This window comes from Delphinus delphis, chromosome 18 (assembly GCF_949987515.2).
Source record: "Delphinus delphis chromosome 18, mDelDel1.2, whole genome shotgun sequence".
NCBI lineage: Eukaryota > Metazoa > Chordata > Mammalia > Artiodactyla > Delphinidae > Delphinus > Delphinus delphis.
In genome coordinates, this window is record NC_082700.1 from 6,392,950 (window position 1) to 6,411,272 (window position 18,323).

At 43.1% G+C, this 18,323-nt stretch overlaps 1 protein-coding gene across 4 annotated transcripts in view; it reads left to right on the forward strand.

The window, feature by feature from the left end:
• Positions 1-18,323, forward strand: part of MTUS2 (microtubule associated scaffold protein 2) — a 486,774-nt gene that overhangs the window by 317,994 nt on the left and 150,457 nt on the right. For all 4 annotated transcript variants that reach the window (XM_059995941.1, XM_059995940.1, XM_059995944.1 and 1 more), the window contains one exon: positions 11,769-11,930. In XM_059995941.1, coding sequence (XP_059851924.1) covers positions 11,769-11,930 — 162 coding nt within the window. The remainder of the gene's footprint in view (positions 1-11,768; positions 11,931-18,323) is intronic.

The following is an 18,323-nucleotide window of genomic DNA, read 5'->3' on the forward strand; positions in this document are numbered from 1 at the left end:
ATAATGAAGTTGTCACTGAGGAGCAAAACCAATACTATGTTGAAAGAGAGAAAAAAAAAAAAAGGAAGATAACTACCCTCTTGGACCCTAAAGGAAAAGGGAGAGTTTTCTAGCTCTCTGGAGGGGAGAGAAAATTCTTAGAGTTCAAGGGATGAATATTATTTGGATTTACAAGTTGGCAAACCTCCTAAAGCCAATAGGCTGTTCTTTTCTTTCTTTTTTTTTTTTTTTTGCGGTACGCGGGCCTCTCACTGCTGTGGCCTCTCCCGTTGTGGAGCACAGGCTCCGGACCTGGGGCACGAACCCGCGTCCCCTGCATTGGCAGGCAGACTCTCAACCACTGCTCCACCAGGGAAGCCCGGCTGTTCATTTTTTAACAGGCTGTTCAGTTTCTTCTCCCGTAAAGGTTTCATATTCTCCAGAAACTACTAAGTAGAAAGGGTTCTTTTTCAGAGGGCAAGAAATCCCGGCTAGAGGTACAATTCTGACTTCTTCTAGCAGCCCCTGAAGGGTTTATAAATATATAGGAAAGAAGGTTAGGGCTCAGTTGCGACGACCCACTTTTCAACATTTGACTTGGTTTCTCAGGATTTGGACTTGGTTTGCTGCCAGACTGTGGCTTACAGAAGCGGTGTTTGATGTGGAGTAACTCATGCATTCCTCGGATGCTTCAAAACAATTAATTAAACAGATCTGTGACACAAATAGCAGACTATATTAGAGCCCCAAATCCAAGCTATGGAAGTGGAACACCTAACCTTTCTTATTGCTCTATTAATAAAAGCCAGTAGATAAGCCCTTGATCATTTCTGTAATTTCTTATAGCTTATTAATAACTTCAGCAGAATTTAAATTGAGTTCAGATCAGTTGCTCTTATCTTTTAACAACTCCCATATTAAGCATATAATTAAAATGCTCCAGTTTAACTGTTTTCCCCAAGGTATTAACTACTAAAAGATTCACACAGTGATGAACCAGAGTATTCATGGATGAGGCCTCAAGCTTTTAAGTACTTCAGATAAGGAAAAGGGATTTATTACAACTGGTCTAATTGATATAAAAGAGGAATGGTAAGAAGTTGCATTTAATTACTCAAAAGTCTCTTGAAATACCGTGTTAGCCCTTGGTCTTTTAAGTCACTAACCTGCATCAATATTTGACCATGTTCTCTCCTTTGGGAATGTGACTTGGTAAATATTAAAGAGAATTTCTCAAGTCAAAAAGAAGCTTTAAGTCACAAGTGTCCTGGGCTGGGTGATGCTGGCTTTTATCTTCCATGATTACATCTATGATTTTAAGAGAGATGGTATGATCACCCCTGGCCTTTGCTCTCTTTGTTAACCAGCTTGGTTTTTCTTACAGTAGCTCTGTTCCCTAGAGGGGAACTAAGAGAAGATGTTATAGAGAAGGTGGCATTTAATGAGGCTACGGAAGACGGGAAGGCCTGCCCACGTTGCAGGATGTCACAGATGGGAGGGAAGGGCACCACTCATACAGGCCCACTCTCCCTTTAACCTTTGTGTTCCTGGACTGTGAATCTCACCTTACCAGTTCAACTGCACCCATATTCCCCCTGTTTCCTGAGCAGACATAAAAAAAAAAAAGAGGACCCTCTTTGCTGTGTATTAGAATGAACTCCAGGAAGAGATGAGGAAGCTTTTCTGGAGAGTCTGAATGGGGAGGGGTGGATAGAGAGTAGGGGGACAAAGGTGGGGTTTTTTTTCTAATCCTCTGTGATGATTTAATTGTGATCATTGTTAAAAGAAGGAAATTTTGGGAAAGTATGCCTAGCCCTGGGGCACTGTGAAAACTACCTGTTGAAGCAGTGGGAACGTGTGAAGGTAGAGATGGCTGTCAGTGTTGGCGTCTGCTAATCTGCTTCCCTTATTGATCTGGTGGAGTTAGGGATGTCTTGAGGGTATTTCCGTAGGGCTTGCATGGGACAGGATTTCATAAAACAAGGTGCCATTAGGAGTCACGTGGGACAGATGGGGCACTTGACAGAATGACAGCTGATGATACTTGTGATGACAGCTAACAGTTATTGAGTACCAGGCACTTTGCAAAGTGATCTATATGTATTTTCTCATTTAATTCTCAGGTTGGGAATTCCCTGGTGGTCCAATGGTTAGGGCTCTGCGCTTCCACTGCAAGGGGTACAGGTTCGATCCCTAGTTGGGGAACGAAAATCCCGCATGCCACGTGGCACAGCCAGAACAAAACAAAACAAAAAACAATTGAAAAAAGAACATAATTCTCAGGTTAACCTAATGACAGAGGGTAAATAAATAAGCCATTTCATAAAAGAGGCTTAATTAATTAACTCTTTAAAGAGAATATTACTAGTAGGTTTCACATCAGGTATTGAATTTAGGCAGAGCCTGTGGTGTCTGTGACTCTGCTATATGGCACTATTACTGTTATTATTCTTAAGACCTTGCTGTCAAAGTCCAGCCAGCAGAGCTCAGGAGGGGAGGCCCTGCAGCAGGAATCCAGAGAGTTTCCGTGGACCTAGAGGAGCCCTCTTCTACCCAGTACCTGACCTAGAGAAGTGTGTCCTGCTGCCTGATTAGGATGCTGTGTAATCCAGCATCCTGATCAGGATGCCATGATGGTTAGGATGCCATGATGTCCTCTGGTCCAGGGCTGGAATCATTTACCAGATTCCTGGAGTACTGTGTTGAGGAAGATGCTAAGGCCAGCCCTGGATTAGTGAGAAGTTAACATTCACTCTAGGTGAAGTGGGAGTAGTGAAACGCATGCCATGTGTTTCTCCTTCTTTCACTAGGACTTAGGCTACTGGGGAAAGGTGGATAGAGGAAGAACCATGATTCTTTAGAGCTGCCTCTTCAGAGCCAGCCTCCAGTTACTGCCTTGGAAAGATGTGAAGCCGTGAGATGTTGGTGGTTGGAAGAAAAGACAAGAGACAGTAGGCTGACAAGGCTGATGGGCTTTGAATGAGGCTCAGTGTTGGGTTAGTGGCGTAAGGTCAATGTTGCCTTTCCTAAGGGCTTATAGGTGCCTCATACTGTCCTAAGCACTTTATTCTAAACGTGTAATAACCCTTTTAATACAACAACTCTAATGAGTAGATACCACTGTTATCCCCATTTTACAGTTGAAGAAATGAGGCAGAGAGAGAATGAACAACTTGTCCAGGACTTGAACCCAGGCAGTCTTAACCACTTAACTGTTATCCTCTCAAACTTTATGAAACCCAGAGATGAATGTGTGAGATGAGACTAAAGCAAGTACTGAAATGATATAGAGGAAAAGTAGTAGGTAAATGGTACCCTCTCTTGGGGAGAGGGGTAGGGGTGCTTGGGCAAAAAGACCCCAAAACCATTAAATTCTGTTTATCTTTCTGTGTACTGTTTTTAAAAATGTTTGAAAACCACCGCACTACCATAGACAGTCCCCACCTTTTAGGCAACCGATGCCCCACCTTGGCCGTGCTCAGTGACTGCATTCGTGGGAGCTGTTGAGGGAAGTGTGAAGCTTTTAGTGTCTCTGGGCTCAGAAATTGAGAAGAAGAGTTGACTATTAAAGGAAGCACTGACCCCACGGGACAGGTTTGCACTCAGTACTTTGTTCATACAGCATATACTTCTGAAGCGTAGCCTTGTTTATGGCGGGGCAGGAATTCACAGGGTAGAATCCTGCCTGCCTGGAGTTTGTATGGTTCTTGATGTGATGTGGGAATTGAGATGGGAAAAATACGTTGGGACCAGATAATGCAAGAATTCGAGGGCCACAAACAAGAGTTTGGAGTTTATGTGGAAGACCACACAGAGGTATAGGGAGGCGGATTCACTGAATGAAGGAATAGGGGAGGACGGGGGAAGAGTGGGGTCCATGCCATGGTGTCCCCGACAGGTGCTAAGGGGCTGACCTGGGTGCCCGCAGGAGCAGACAGGGATTTAAATTTGGAGTCTGTAACGGAAATGGAAGCCCACTGACTTGCACTGGTCGACAGAAGGGAGAGAGTCAGGAGGATTCTGACGCTTTAATTCTGAGTTTCCAGAACAATGATGGTCGTTAATAATCAAGAATAAAGGAGGGCGGGGGCCAGTGTGCAGCTGAGAGAAATGTTTGCTTTAGACGTTACCTTTTCCCCAACCTCTCCACTTAAAGTACCCCTTTCACCCTTGAGTTGGTCCTGCTCCTGTGTTTCTTTTGTAATTGGTCGCAGTTTGAGATGATTTTGTCCGTCCCTGTCTGTGCTCCAGGTGTCCCCCCACTGGAATGTAAGTGCTGTGAAGACAGGACCACGTCTGTCCTGTGCCTCCTGCCTGGGGCAGAGCGTGGCACAGAGAAGGCTTAGTCTCCTTCATTTTGACAAAGATATTTCTTTGCCGAAATGGTGAGCTAGCAGGTTTACTTTAGCTCTTTAGTGAGAAATAAAGCATCCACCTGGATTAAAATATGCAGGAGGTGGTAAATAAAACATCCAGTTGGTACCTTAATAATTAAACTAAATTTTGCTGCCAGGTGATAAATGCTGCCAAATCAATGAAATATGCATCAGTGAGGCAGTCGCGCAGCCAGAACACTATACAACTTGATTGCCTGGGATTGCTTTAAAAAATCAGTGAAGAGACTAGTTTAATCATTGTAATATGGATGAATACTCAGAATCAGGAAAACATGTTTCTTCCACTTTGGCTGTAATGCCTTCACAGTATTAATAACTGATTTGCTTTTCTTCTGCAACCTTCCCCTTAAGAGCCTCATCCTGGTCTGGTTAGTGTTCATTCCTCCTTGCCATTCTTTCTTCTTTTAAAGTTCAGTTTCACATGGAGAGTGGACTTGAGGACATGGGGAGGGGGAAGGGTAAGCTGGGACGAAGTGAGAGAGTGGCATGGACATATATACACTATCAAACGTAAAATAGATAGCTAGTGGGAAGCAGCCGCATAGCACAGGGAGATCAGCTCGGTGCTTTGTGACCACCTAGAGGGGTGGGATAGGGAGGGTGGGAGGGAGACGCAAGAGGGAGGGGACATGGGGATGTATGTATATGTATAGCTGATTCACTTTGGTATAAAGCAGAAACTTAACACACCATTGTAAAGCAATTATACTCCAATAAAGATGTTAAAAAAAAGAATAAATAAAATTTCTGTGTATACTTACAAAAAAAATAATAAAGTTCAGTCTTAGTTATTGGCCTTCCCAGTAAATGAAGTGGTAACAAGAGCACTGGGATGTGCGTCACAAACCCTAACGTCTCGTCCTGACTGCAGTCTTGGTCAGAATGATCCTTTCGAGCAGGTTGGGTAGATCCCACTCATCGCTTTGTAGGGGGCTATCAGGGCTCCTATAAATCTACACTTCCTCCGCCCAGTGCCTCAGGTCCTGTGAGGGACTTTCATTCCTTTAGTGCAGCCTTGTCTGGCCTGAATTTGCACGTGGCCTCCTCTGTCTGTGGCGTAGGACCAGAGCCGCTGAGACCCACACCTAATTTGGTGGGAGTAGATGAGAAAAGTGAAGGAGTTGGCGATGCCATCCTTCTCACTTGGGAGCTTGGGCCTTCTGCTGTAGTGGGTGGGATGCAGTAGTGGGTTCCAGGGGTGTTCTTTTCTGTGTTATTGAAGAGTGTGCCACCAGGAGACGGAAGCACCCTGGGACGGACGGGTTGGGATCTGCTGTAGCCACAGTGCAGGGACGCTGGATGGGAAGGAGGAATAATCACTCCTGCGTGAGAACAGGAGTTCTCAGGGGAGAGGTGAGAGCGGAATCCCAATTCGAGGAACCTGTTCCAACCAGGGGATCCAGGAAAGAAAACTGATGTATGAGAATTTTTTAATTGATTGATTTTGTAGATAATTCAAATACCATAAGATTCACCCTTGTATGCATAAATCTGGTAGTTGTTAGTATACTCACGAGGTTATACACCATCACTCCTAATGCCAGAACATTTTCATTACCCCCGGAAAGAAACCCTTTACCCATTAGCAGTCAGTCCTCTCTCCCCTGGCCCCCTCGCCTCTGACAGTCTCTTATCTCCTCTTGCTTCTGTGCTTTGTCTATTCTGCACATTCCGTATAAATGGAATTGTATAATACGTCGCCTTTCATGCTTGGCTTCTTTTATTTAGCATAACATTTTCAAGGTTCATCTATGTTGTGGCTTCTATCAGTAATTCATTCCTTGTTATGGCTGAGTAATATTCTGTTGTATGAGTAAACCACATTTATGTACCATTCATCTCTTGATGGACATTTGGGCGGTTCTCCTTTTTAAATTATTATGCTTAATGCTGCTATGAATATTTGTGTACAAGGCTTTGTGTGGACATATGATTTCAAGTCTCTTGGGCATATACCCAAGAGTAGTACCGCTAGGTCATATGGTAGCTCTGTGTTTAACATTTTGAGGAACTGTCAAACTGTTTTCCAAAGAGACTACTCTGTATTACAATCCCGCCAGCAATGTATGAAGATTCCAATTTTTCCACATCTCTACCAACACTTCTTATTGTCTGTGTTTTAATTATACCCATTCTACTGGGTTGAAAGTGGTATTTAATGGCTTTGATTTGCATTTCCCTAGTGACTAGTGACGTTGGCATCTTTTCATGTGCTTATTGGCCATTTGTATCAATATCTCTCTTTGGAGAAAGGTCTATTCAAATCCTGCGTTCATTTTTAATTGGGTTACTTGTCTTTTTATTGTTGAGCTATAAAATTCTTTATGTATTCTGGATACTAGACCCTTATCAGATATATGATTTGTAAATATTTTCTTCTATTCTGTCAGTTGTCTTTGCACTTTATTAATAGTGCCCTCTGAAGGACAAATGTTTTTATTTTGATGAAGTCTGATTTATCTGTTTTTCTCTTTAGTTACTTGTGCTTTAGGTGTCATATCTGAGAAAGCATAATCTCAGTTTTCTTCTAAGAGTTTTATAATTTTAGCCCTTCCATTTATGTCTTTGATTCATTTTTAATTAGTTTTTTTTTTTTTTTTTTTTTTTTTGGCGGTACGCGGGCCTCTCACTGCTGTGGCCTCTCCCGTTGTGGAGCACAGGCTCCGGACGCGCAGGCTCAGCGGCCATGGCTCACGGGCTCAGCCGCTCCGCGGCATGTGGGATCTTCCCGGACCGGGGCACGAACCCGTGTCCCCTGCATTGGCAGGCGGACTCTCAATCACTGCACCACCAGGGAAGCCCTTTAATTAGTTTTTGAATATGGTCTGAAATTCATGACTTCATGAAGTTTTTTTCTTCTTCTGCACCACACGGCTTTCAGGATCTTAGTTCCCCGACCAGGGATTGAACCCGGGGCCATGGCAGTGAAAGTGCCAACCACTTGAATACCAGTCCTAACCACTGGACCGCCAGTGAAAATTTGAAAGACTCAATTGATCAGCTCAGGGTGTTCAGGCATGTGGGGAATGAACTGTAGGAGCTGTCCCTGGAGGAAGAATAAGAAGCTGGTTTTCTCCTAGGATTTGGTGCTGAACAAGCATCGTTGTCCTGACAGTTTGAAGAGAAAAAGGTAGAGAGATCAGGTTTATGTATAGAAATGGACCCAGCTGAATTCTATAACCGTGCAGAATATAGGCCTTGCAAATTCTCACACTCTAATGAAGGAGATCTTACTTTCCAAATAGCAAGTCAATGATATGATGATTTGGATATCTACAAAAGATGGCCCCTATCCGGCAGTGAAGCAGGACGCTGTAGTCCTTTGGTTATTATGAGCAGAGGAATCCCTTCATACTTTGGTGATGATGATGTGACATCTGATATTAATCCTTGAATACTTTCCAGGTTCCTATGAAAAGCTCATTTGCTGTGTTGCTAGCCTGTAAGTGTTCATAACTAACACATAAGAGCATACCATGCACCGGACACCACTCTAAACATGTGTTTTTTTTTTTTTTTGACTAACTCTTGCATCACCTTTTTAAAAATCCACTTGCATTAGCTCTTTTAATTCTCACAGCAGCTCTGTGGAGTCAATTATCGTTATCGTCACTTACAGATGAAGAAACGAGGAGCAGGGAGGTGGGAGGGAGAGGAGGCCTGGTTGTCTTTCCCCCAAGTCTGCACCATTTATCATGTGGATGGCTCGGGACACAGTAGGTTCTGGCTGGTTGGGAATGGGATGACTGATCAGATGCGTGGACCACTCTCACTAGCTGTATCCTCCAGAGCATCTTTCCGGCTCACACAGGCACGGTGTATTTCCGGTTGTTTTCTCCTCTTACCATGCCGTGGTTTGATGTCGTCTGCATTGTTGTGAAGTCTCCGAGCAGTTACAGAATTCAGCAGCCGTTTCCAAATTCAGAGTACTTGTCATTTACTGAATCATGTGTCTTTAAGTACTGGCTGACTTAAGCTGGTTTTCAGTGAGGGGTACTGTTCACTGCTGAGCTGTCTCCCACAATAAGGGACAAGAGCAGGGTTCAGTTTTATTTTATTGTATTGTATTATTTTGTTTTGTTTTACTTTTCGGTATTCAAGACCTCTCTCAGAGGGGAGTACAGAGCTTCCTTGATGCTTCCTTCTTCAAACAGATGAATTACTTCCCAGCCTGGAGAGCAGCCGATCTCCAAATTGACATGTTCACTGAATTATAAATTTCACGTAAGAGAATAATGCCAGGCACAAGAGCATTTGATAAAAGGGCATTTGAACTCCACAAATGCTACAAAATATTCCCCTTCTTAAGAAACTTTAATAGTTAAATAGAAGGCTCTGTGTGGAAGATTTTATGTTCCGTTCAACTTCCACTACACATTGCAGTGAATAGATGATTCTGGCAGTGTGTCAGCAGAGGCTGAACATTAGATAATTCCATGAGAAATATTTCTAGTGGCCGAGCCATTGCCATCCCCCCTCAAAATGTCCTACAACCCCCAGAGATTCTCTGAGTCCTAGGATGGGACTGGTGAGCCTGTGCTGTGATTCAGAAGCTAAGACTCACTGTTCTGCAGGTGCCCGGTGTCCCTTTTCTTGATGAGGTTTCGATCAGACACGTGCTTACTTTATTTTTCTGTTGAGGTAACATTGATGTATAACATATAGGTTTCATGTGTGCACCATTATATTTCTGCCTCTGTATGCCCTACAACGTGCTCACCACCAAAATTTTCGTTTCCATCCATCACCATACAGCTGATCCTTTTTACCCATTTCGCCCTCCTGCCGCCAGCCCCCAACCCGGAGCCCTCTCCTATGGGAACCACTGTTCTCTGTATCTATGTGTTTGTTTGGTTGGTTTAGTTTTTTCATTTATTTTGGCTTGGGGGGTATTTGCTTTTTATAATTTCACATATGAGTGAAATCATACAGTATTTTTCTTCGTCTGACTTATTTCACTTCGCGTAATCCCCTTGAGGTATATCCATGTTGTCTCAAATGGCAAGAGTTTATCTTTTTATGGCCGGGTAGTATTACGTGGTGTGTGTGTAGGTATGTGTTTGTGTAGCACATCTTCTTTGTCCATTCATCCACTGATGGGCGTTTAGGTTGTTTCCATATCTTGGTTACTGTGAATAGTGCTGCAGTGAACATGGGGTGCAGGTTATCTTTTTGGATTAGTGTTTTTGTTTTCTTCGGACAAATACCCAGAAGTGGAGTTGCTGGATCAAATGGTAGTTCTATCATTAATTTTTTGAGGAACCTCCATACTATCTTCCATAGTAGCTGCCTCGATTTCCACTCCCACCAACGGTGCCTGATGGCCCCCTTTTCTCCACTTTCTCCCCAACACTTGTTACCTCTTGTCTTATTGATAACAGCCATTCTGACAGTTGTGAGGTGATGTCTCGTGGTTTTAATTTGCATTTCCCTAATTAGTGATGTTGGACATCTTTTCATGTGCCTGTTGGCCATCTGTATGTCTTATTTGGAAAAATTCAGCTCCTCTGCCCTTTCTTTAATATGGTTTGGGTTGTTGTTAAGTTGTGTGAGTTCTTTATATATTTTGGATGTTAACCCATTATCAGATACATTATTTGCAAATATCTCCTCCCATTTGCCAGGTTGTCCCCTGATTTTGTTGATGGTTTCCTTTGCTATACAGAAGCTTTTTAGTTTTCTATATATATAGTTTTTTTTCTATATATAGAAAACTATATATAGTTTTCTATATATAGTTTTTGTTTATGTTTGCTTTTGCTTCCTTTGCCTGAGGAGACACATCTAGAAAGATATTGCTAAGACCAATGTCAAAGAGTGTACTGCCTATGTTTTCTTCTAGGAGTTTTATGGTTTCAGGTCTTACATTCAAGTCTCTAATCCACTTTGAGTTAATTTCTGTGCACTGTGTGAGATAGCGGTCGTTTCATTTTTCTGCATATGGCTGTCCTGTGCTTGCTTTTTAATCTGAAATTCAGGATACAGTGTACATCCTTTCAGCGGAGTTTCATCATTTTTATTCTGTTTGTGTGGAGCAAATGCATTCTCCTAGCCCTGTTTAAAACTATTTAAAACCTTGCACGGGACCTTCAAAGAACTATAGGGCATAGGTTCTCTGTTAGGAAATCACACGTTCTTTAGTTTTCCTTCCTAAATACACTATTCTTTAGAAACCAAACAGATCTTACCCATTTTAAACAGACTTTCAGAGGGAGGAGAGCAGCCATCTCTTACTCTAAGGGGTTGAATAAAACTCCTGAGTATTTTAACACTAAAGCCACTTAATAATGTTATCATTTCGATGCAGGCCCTGTCTAAATAGAATGTTATGACTACCCTTTTAAAATGATGAAAACAAAACAATTTAATCTTTCACTAAAATTCTGTATACTTCTTCCACCTGTCATTGCCTGTTTTCCACAGTAGATGGTCACGTTCCTAACTGGATAGTTTTATCCCCAACAAGCGGTAATCTGAGTATAGTCAGACTCTGTTTAATTTAGTAGATTAGTCCTTGCAGCTGTACCCAGAGGTACATTTAGAAGATTTATCCTTTAATAGGAATAGATGGTGGTGTCATTGTCTTTAAGAGATTACAAATGTATAAACCATAATAGGTTTGAAAAGATATAGAGGAAAATATTAGACCACGGCCATTCCGGGCATTTAAATCTGACACAAATCCCAGGATGCCCTATCTTCAGAGCAGTCCATCGTAAACAAGCTGTCCTATAGACGCAGAGCCTGTTCTGTGTTGAATAGGAAACCGAAATGATGAATAAATATCTGCCTTCGCAGTAAACTGGACTCTAATGCAAGGTCCTCTTAGTTTGATGAGGCCTCAGCTTTTCAGACAAAAAGTTTCATGAGTTTCAAAGGGATTCTCTGTCTCCATATTCTCACCCGTCTACCTTCATCCCAAGCCTCTTCTTCTCAAGGTAGAATCAGCTGGGTTTCAGGGAGCGCCGAATACACTTCCTGGACCAGTGGTGCACATGTGCGTTCTTACTCTCGTCTCCCCTGGGTCACTCACACTGTTTCTCACTGTTGCTCATCCCCTGTGAGTCACAAAATAAATGCTTACCGTGTGTGTCTGCAGCTCCACATCCACACAAGCAGATTGTGTGTGCGTGAGCACACGTGTAAAATCTTCAGAGAAGTGAGGCTGCTCGTGGCTTTGGTGGAGCCCCTGGCATGGGGATTTGGATGACAGACTCCCCTGCGGTGGCTAAAGGGAGCTCTTTTCCACATCTGGTCCCAGAGAAATGCTTTTCAGGGCCACTCACTAGGAGTCGGGTCAGGTTCTAAAGCAGGTGGCAGCAGTAGGATGGTCGACAGTGGCACACGGCAAGGGGGTCCATCCATTTTTCATGAACTTGTATGCTTCCACAGGTTCAGCCTTTGGGACTGAAGACCAGCCGGCTCTGAAGGCAGCTCTGCCTTCCAAAGACACACCCAAAGGGGCTGCCCGGGTGGCCCCTCCAGCATCCTCCAGTGTGACAACACCTCGCAGGAGTTTGCTTCCAGCGCCAAAATCCACGACCACACCGGCGGGTAAGACTTGCGCTGTGGAGAAGCTCCGCAGTGGAGAGCCTCTTCTGCATTAAAGTCTTTTGAAAGTCCTTGGGTAAATCAGTTGTCTAGATGGGATGACAGATGAGTTTCAGATGGCATTTAAAATTAATAATAATAACACTACCACAATTTTCAAGGCACTTTCATATATTCCTGTGTTTAAATTCTCACAACTCCCTCTCACTCCTCTCTGTGACTGGTAACCCATCAGACCACACAGTTTTCATTGCAAAGAAAAAAGGATCAAGCTGTTTTAGGCAAATTTGGTTCAGGGAAGCAGGCGCTGATGAAATCACTGGAAGGCCAGTAGGAGTGAGCTGCAGACTGTGCCCCCGGGAGTGGGTCCCTGATCCCTGGGGGCAACTGCTGCCTCTACAGGGATTCAGGGGCTCCATCCCCCTGCTGGTCCCAGGCCCGCACCACCCATGCTGGGATGCAGGGATCAGTGGCTACCGCAGAAAGCCTTGCTCCCGAGCTCACACCGTGCCTGCTCTATCCAGACCCGCAAAGCCAATGCCCCGAGCCCTGCGCCTCCACACCCAGGAAGCTGGTGAGGGACACAGAGAATTCAGCTGACGCAAAGGTGTGACAAACGAAGGTGCTGGTCAGCAGCCCGGTGCGGCCCCCGCCCCGCCTTCTCCTCCCAGATCGCAAGCGTACACGTTTGCCCGTGGGATGTCCAAGCACGCGGCATGTGGCTTAGCTTTCCATCTTCCGCGCTGTAGGAAGACACACTAAGAGGAAGGAAGCTTGGATGTTGAGCCTGAATCCACGGTAGATGGCTCACCCCTGTGGCTATTCATTGCTCCAGGTTATTCTTCTGTGCTCTTGTACTCATGTACCAGTGCATATACGTACACACGCAGATGGGCTTGCGTGAGTTCCTAAAAGTAAGATTGGATTGTACCCAGTTTTCTACATGTTACTTTCCTTACTCAAAGTATGTCATAGAGCTGCCCTCAAGTCAGTGTATGGCTCATTTTTCAATGGCTGCCTGGTGTGGATATACCATGATCTATTGAACCATTCCCCCGCTGGTGGACATTCACTTTGTAACTGGTGTTTGCTGCTATAAACAGTGCTGCAGTACGTGTCCTTGGTGGCATTCTTTCTACAGGATTGGTCCCCAGCAGTGGGATGGCTGCGTTTGATGCATTAATAGATATGATTAGATTCCTTTTCAAAGAGGCTGCAGTGCTTCACCTTTCCACCCATATCCCTGCTAAGAACAGATAGCATTTTAAAAATTTTTTGTCCATTTGGTGGAAGTGTTATTTTAAATTTGCATTTCCCTGACCACTTGCCCTTCAATGGAGTACCACCTTGTAATCCCCTTTGGTAAGACTTAAATTGACTTGTTTGGTTTTGCTCTTCCTCAGTGGAGGAGAAGCTCCTGGGGACAGTGACTTGTCCATTTTATTGAGCACAGTATCCCCGCTGCTGCAGTGTCCCCGGTGACTGACACGCAGTGGCTACTTAACATCTATTTGTTAATGGTTGGATACATCAACGAATCAATGAATGAATGTCACACGGCCTTTGACTCTTGGTTCCAGTTTAACGGTTTGGCCTTGGTTTAAATAGAAAATAACGAGACAAGCCTGCACTGAGTTAAAATACAGTTGTTGAATCAATCCTATAGACCAGTGTTTGTCAAATTTTAGTGCATCGGAATCACCTGAAGTGGTTGTTAAAACACTGATTACTGGGCCTCATCCTAGCATCTCATTAGTAGGTCTGAGGTGGGGCCTGAGAATTTGCATTTCTAATGATTCCCAGGTGGCGCTGCGTATCCTGCTGGTCTAGAGATCACACTTGTGAAACCACTGTTACAGAAAAATGGACTAGGAATTTGAACAGACAGTTCTTAGAAAAAGAAATGCACATAGCTCCTAGCCATATGAAAAGAGAATCAGCATCGCTCATAATAAGAAAAACATAAACTAAAATTACAATAGACTATAGTATCTTACCTGTGAGATGGGCAAACATCCAGATGTTTGAAAACATACACTGTCGTGAATCTGCAGGAAAAGAGGCATTCTCGTACGTGTACTGGCTGGAATATAAAATAGCTCAACTCCTATGAAAGGAAATGGGCAATATCTAATAATAAAATCACATGTGCATTTTTTCTTTGACTTAGCAGTCCCACCTCCAGAAATCTTTCCCAAAGGTAGACTGGCAAAAGCAGAATGCACAAAGTGATTCACTGCAGTGCTGTTTGAAATGGCAAAATACTGAAACGACTCAGCTGTCCATCCACAGGGGACCAGCTGAATGGACTGTCATACGTCCATGGAATAAGAAGACTTATTCCAAGTGACTTTAAAAGAGTAATTTGGTTGTTCCACCCTAATAGTATGTACTCTATGTTCAAAAAGAATTGAAAAAAAAATCTTAAACTGTTTTTAGTAATTACATTATTGGTGGTAGCGTGGCTATTGCGATTCCAAATCTGCTGTTATTCTGAATGTGTGTATTATGAGAAAAATAGGATATGGGCATAATGGGATAAAGTATGAACTTATCTGAAATTTATCATTAAACAGTATTGCCGGGCTTCCCTGGTGGCGCAGTGGTTGGGAGTCTGCCTGCCGATGCAGGGGACACGGGTTCGTGCCCTGGTCCGGGAAGATCCCACATGCCGCGGAGCGGCTGGGCCCCTGAGCCATGGCCACTGGGCCTGCGCGTCCGGAGCCTGTACTCCGCAACGGGAGAGGCCACAACAGTCAGAGGCCCGTGTACCGCAAAAAAAAAAGTATTGCCAGCTCTGTCCACTGAAAAGTTATAAACAGTGACTAGACCAATAGCATAGAGTACCCCCAGTGCCCAGACTGTGATCTCTCAATACATTTTGCATTAACAGGAGATAAGGGTCTTTGAAGAAATGGCTGGTTCCAGGTCTAGGGCAGGAACTGTAGACCCCAGAACAGACAGCCAAGAGGAATTCAAAGACTACTAGGATTCTATCAACTCAAGAGTCAGACGAATAAGCTCCTACTGCAAGAAAGAAAGAGAGAGAGAGAGAGAGAGAGAGAGAGGGAGGGAGGGAGGGAGGGGAGAGGGAGGGAGGGAGGGAGAGGAAGGAAGAAAGGAAGGAAGGAAGAGATTGAATATCAATAAGATTCATAATTGCAGTAGAATAATATTCATCAAATCAAAATATATGTGTATCCATGAGGTCATAATGATACAAAATAAGATAAAAACTAGTCACTTTGGTTGATGCTAAGAAACTTTTTTTGAAATTTGGTAAAGAAAGAAAAGAATAATATATTTTAGCCACTTCTCCTATTCAGTCTGTATCTCATGATAACCAAATAGTTGGTGAAGGGAAAGTTCTCTTTTAGTGTTTAAAAGCATTCTAGTTAATAAATAAGGTATGGTAGAATATCACCTTTTCAAAGCTTTAGTGAATCAGTAGGTAAAGACAATGATCATCAATGGAAAGGGAAAACCAGACGTTACGAACTAATGCTGATATACAACATTACATGTGAGTTAGTCTCGGGGGAAAAAATGAATCCGCCCTAGCCTTTAGATTTACTAATTTACTAGAAGTAGAAAGGACAAAGAAGCATGTTAAATAACACCATGGGAATAAAATCCACCAACCAGACTGAAAAACTCTAAAACAAACCATCCAACTTACTCAAATGTAGAAATAACAACAAAAATTGCAAAAAAAAAAAAGATAATCAAACATTCTGGGAGGGGGACAAAGGATATAGAGGGGGAACCTGTAGATTATAAAAAACTTAGACTTATCATCCAGTTGCAAAGTATGATCTTGTTTTGTATCCCAATTCAAACAAACACACCAAAAAAAATTTTTTTTAAAGATAACTGAGGAAGTGTGAACCAACATTGGCTCTTAGATGACATTAAGAAAGTATTATTCTGAGTATGATGGTAGTATTTGTGGTTATGTTTTTGTTTCTGTTTAATCGAAGTATAGTTGCTTTACAATGTTGTGTTAATTTCAGGTGTACAGCAAAGTGATTCATTTGTACATATACATATATTCTGTTCTTTTTCAGATTCTTTTCCTTTAGAGGTTATTACAAAATACTGAGTAGAGTTCTCTGTGTTATACAGTAGGTCCTTGTTGGTTGTCTGTTTTATATATAGTAGTGTGTGTATGCTAATCCCGAACTCCTCATTTATCCCTCCCTGTGGGTATGTTTTCTTAAAAAGCCGTCTTTTAGAAACGCACAAATATGAAGTGATACGCTTTCTGGGATTTGCTTCAGAATAACCCAGGATGGTGGCACATGGAGTCAACATGTTACAGAAGATGAAACATGGGTATTGCTTGTTGTTGAAGTTGGGTGATAGAATACATAGTTAACTAGACTAGTCTCTCTGCTTCAGTACATGTTTAAAGTGTTCCATTGAAAACTGTGCAGAGAGAGTGGCTGTTTTAGCTGTTTCAGTGGAGGTAGAGCTAAATGGAAATAAGGTATTTCAGGTGTGAAGAATAGAGGGCAAGACAGCAACAGTGTTTAAGACCATAAAAATTTCATTATTTTTTCAAATACTTCTGCTCTGTAGAGGATTTTGGAAATCCATGTGATCTTGATAACAAGAATTCTCTTCCACTTTGTATTACTTTATAAAACACTTTAATGTGCTAAATGTGATTTGGTCCTCACAAAAACCTAGAGTGGTGGACAAGGAAAGTATTAGTTTGCAGATGGGAAATCAAGATTCAGAGGTGAAAGGACTTGCCCCAAGGCATGTGGTGGCGTCAGGAAATCACACAGGTTGTGTATGTGTCCTGTGCTTTTTCCACGATAATATAAATATCCCGCTGTGGAGTATAAGAATTCCATCTGTGGTCCCCCATTACCATGAGATTTCACATGTGTGAACTGGGGATGGTGGTAAACAGAAATGGTACACAGGATTCCTTGCCTCAGGCCAGGCTCTCCTTGAGACATCTTGGTTAGAATTTGGTTGGTGATGCCATGAAAAATAGGTGTTTAACCAGAGGGAAGAGAGGGGAAGGAATGATACTGTGTGAGGAGGGATTCATGGGGGGTAAGGGATGTTCCCAGCAGAGAAAGGGTCACCATGATGTTACCGGTTTCCACGCCGAGTGCTCAGAAAGTACTTGTGACTTGGGCAGGTTGTTACATAATGAAGCAATAGACCAGTTCCTGAGGACAAGTGAGAGTCCTGCCTTTCCCCGTGTCCTAGAACAGCCTCCAGCAGATGCTTGGAGACTCCCACCTGTTTCACACCCTTATGCAGCTGCCCCGAGGTCAGCTTCTTAGGCTCTGATGGCAAATTCCACAGGCCTCGTCCGGTAGAAGCAGCTGGCAGCTGCCCCCAGTCATGTCTCTCTTTCCCTTCTCTCTCTCCCCCAGTTTTTCCTCTCTGTAACTGTGAGCTCTGCCAGCCTTGCTCTGTTACTTGCAGCCTCCTTCTTCAGGGTCCGCAGGGGTGGGAGTGGGGGGCAGAGGGGTTAGCCCCAGACTCTGGAGGTGAGACAGGCAGTGGACAGAGCTCCCGAGCCTTAGTCAAGGTCTGCTCGGAAGCCTATTTCAATGACGCCCTAAGACTCTGTGTTCGATTTTTCCAAAGACATAAAACTTCTTAGATATTTTCCCATTATTGACATAAGGAGGAGGTGCTAGGGTGTTTGTTTTCTTTTAAGATTTATTTTTTGGATGTGGACCATTTTTAAAGCCTTTATTGAATTTGGTACAATATTGCTTCTGTTTTCTATGTTTTGGTTTTTTGGCCGTGAGACATGTGGGATCTTAGCCCTCTGACCGGGGATTGAACCTGCACCCCCTGCATTGGAAGGCATTGGACTGCCAAGGATGTCCCAAGGGTGTTTTAGAACGAGGATTAAGCACCACCCTTTACTAGACGGAGGACCCCAGGCCAGCCGCCGTGTAGACTATGGCTGTGACCCCTGTGACATGCAGTCATCAGGGGAAGGCACGGATTGGGAAAATGCAGCAGAAGGCTCCCTTGAGAGATTTCAGGATGTTCTCTTCTAACTTGCATCCCACTCTAACACCTAATTTAACAACAAGTATAAAATTGTGGTTAAAAGATACATTTTATTACCGAATTTTAGGTTTGCATTTGTTCCACTGCTATGAATTTTTCATTTAAATAAAATCTAGTTCCTACTACCAAATCAGCTTTCACATCACCTTGTTCTGTCATCAAGCTAATTAAAAAGCAGAAGGCAGGCGTGCAGATTACAGTTAAATTCCAAATAATTGTATTTCCTGGGACTGTGAGGTGTTTGGGTTATTTTAATTACTTAGGTAACACCAACCCTTGTTTTAAGGGCATGCTGTTGGAAACATTTCTAAACTGTGATGCTTTGCTTCTTTCCCTTGGTGA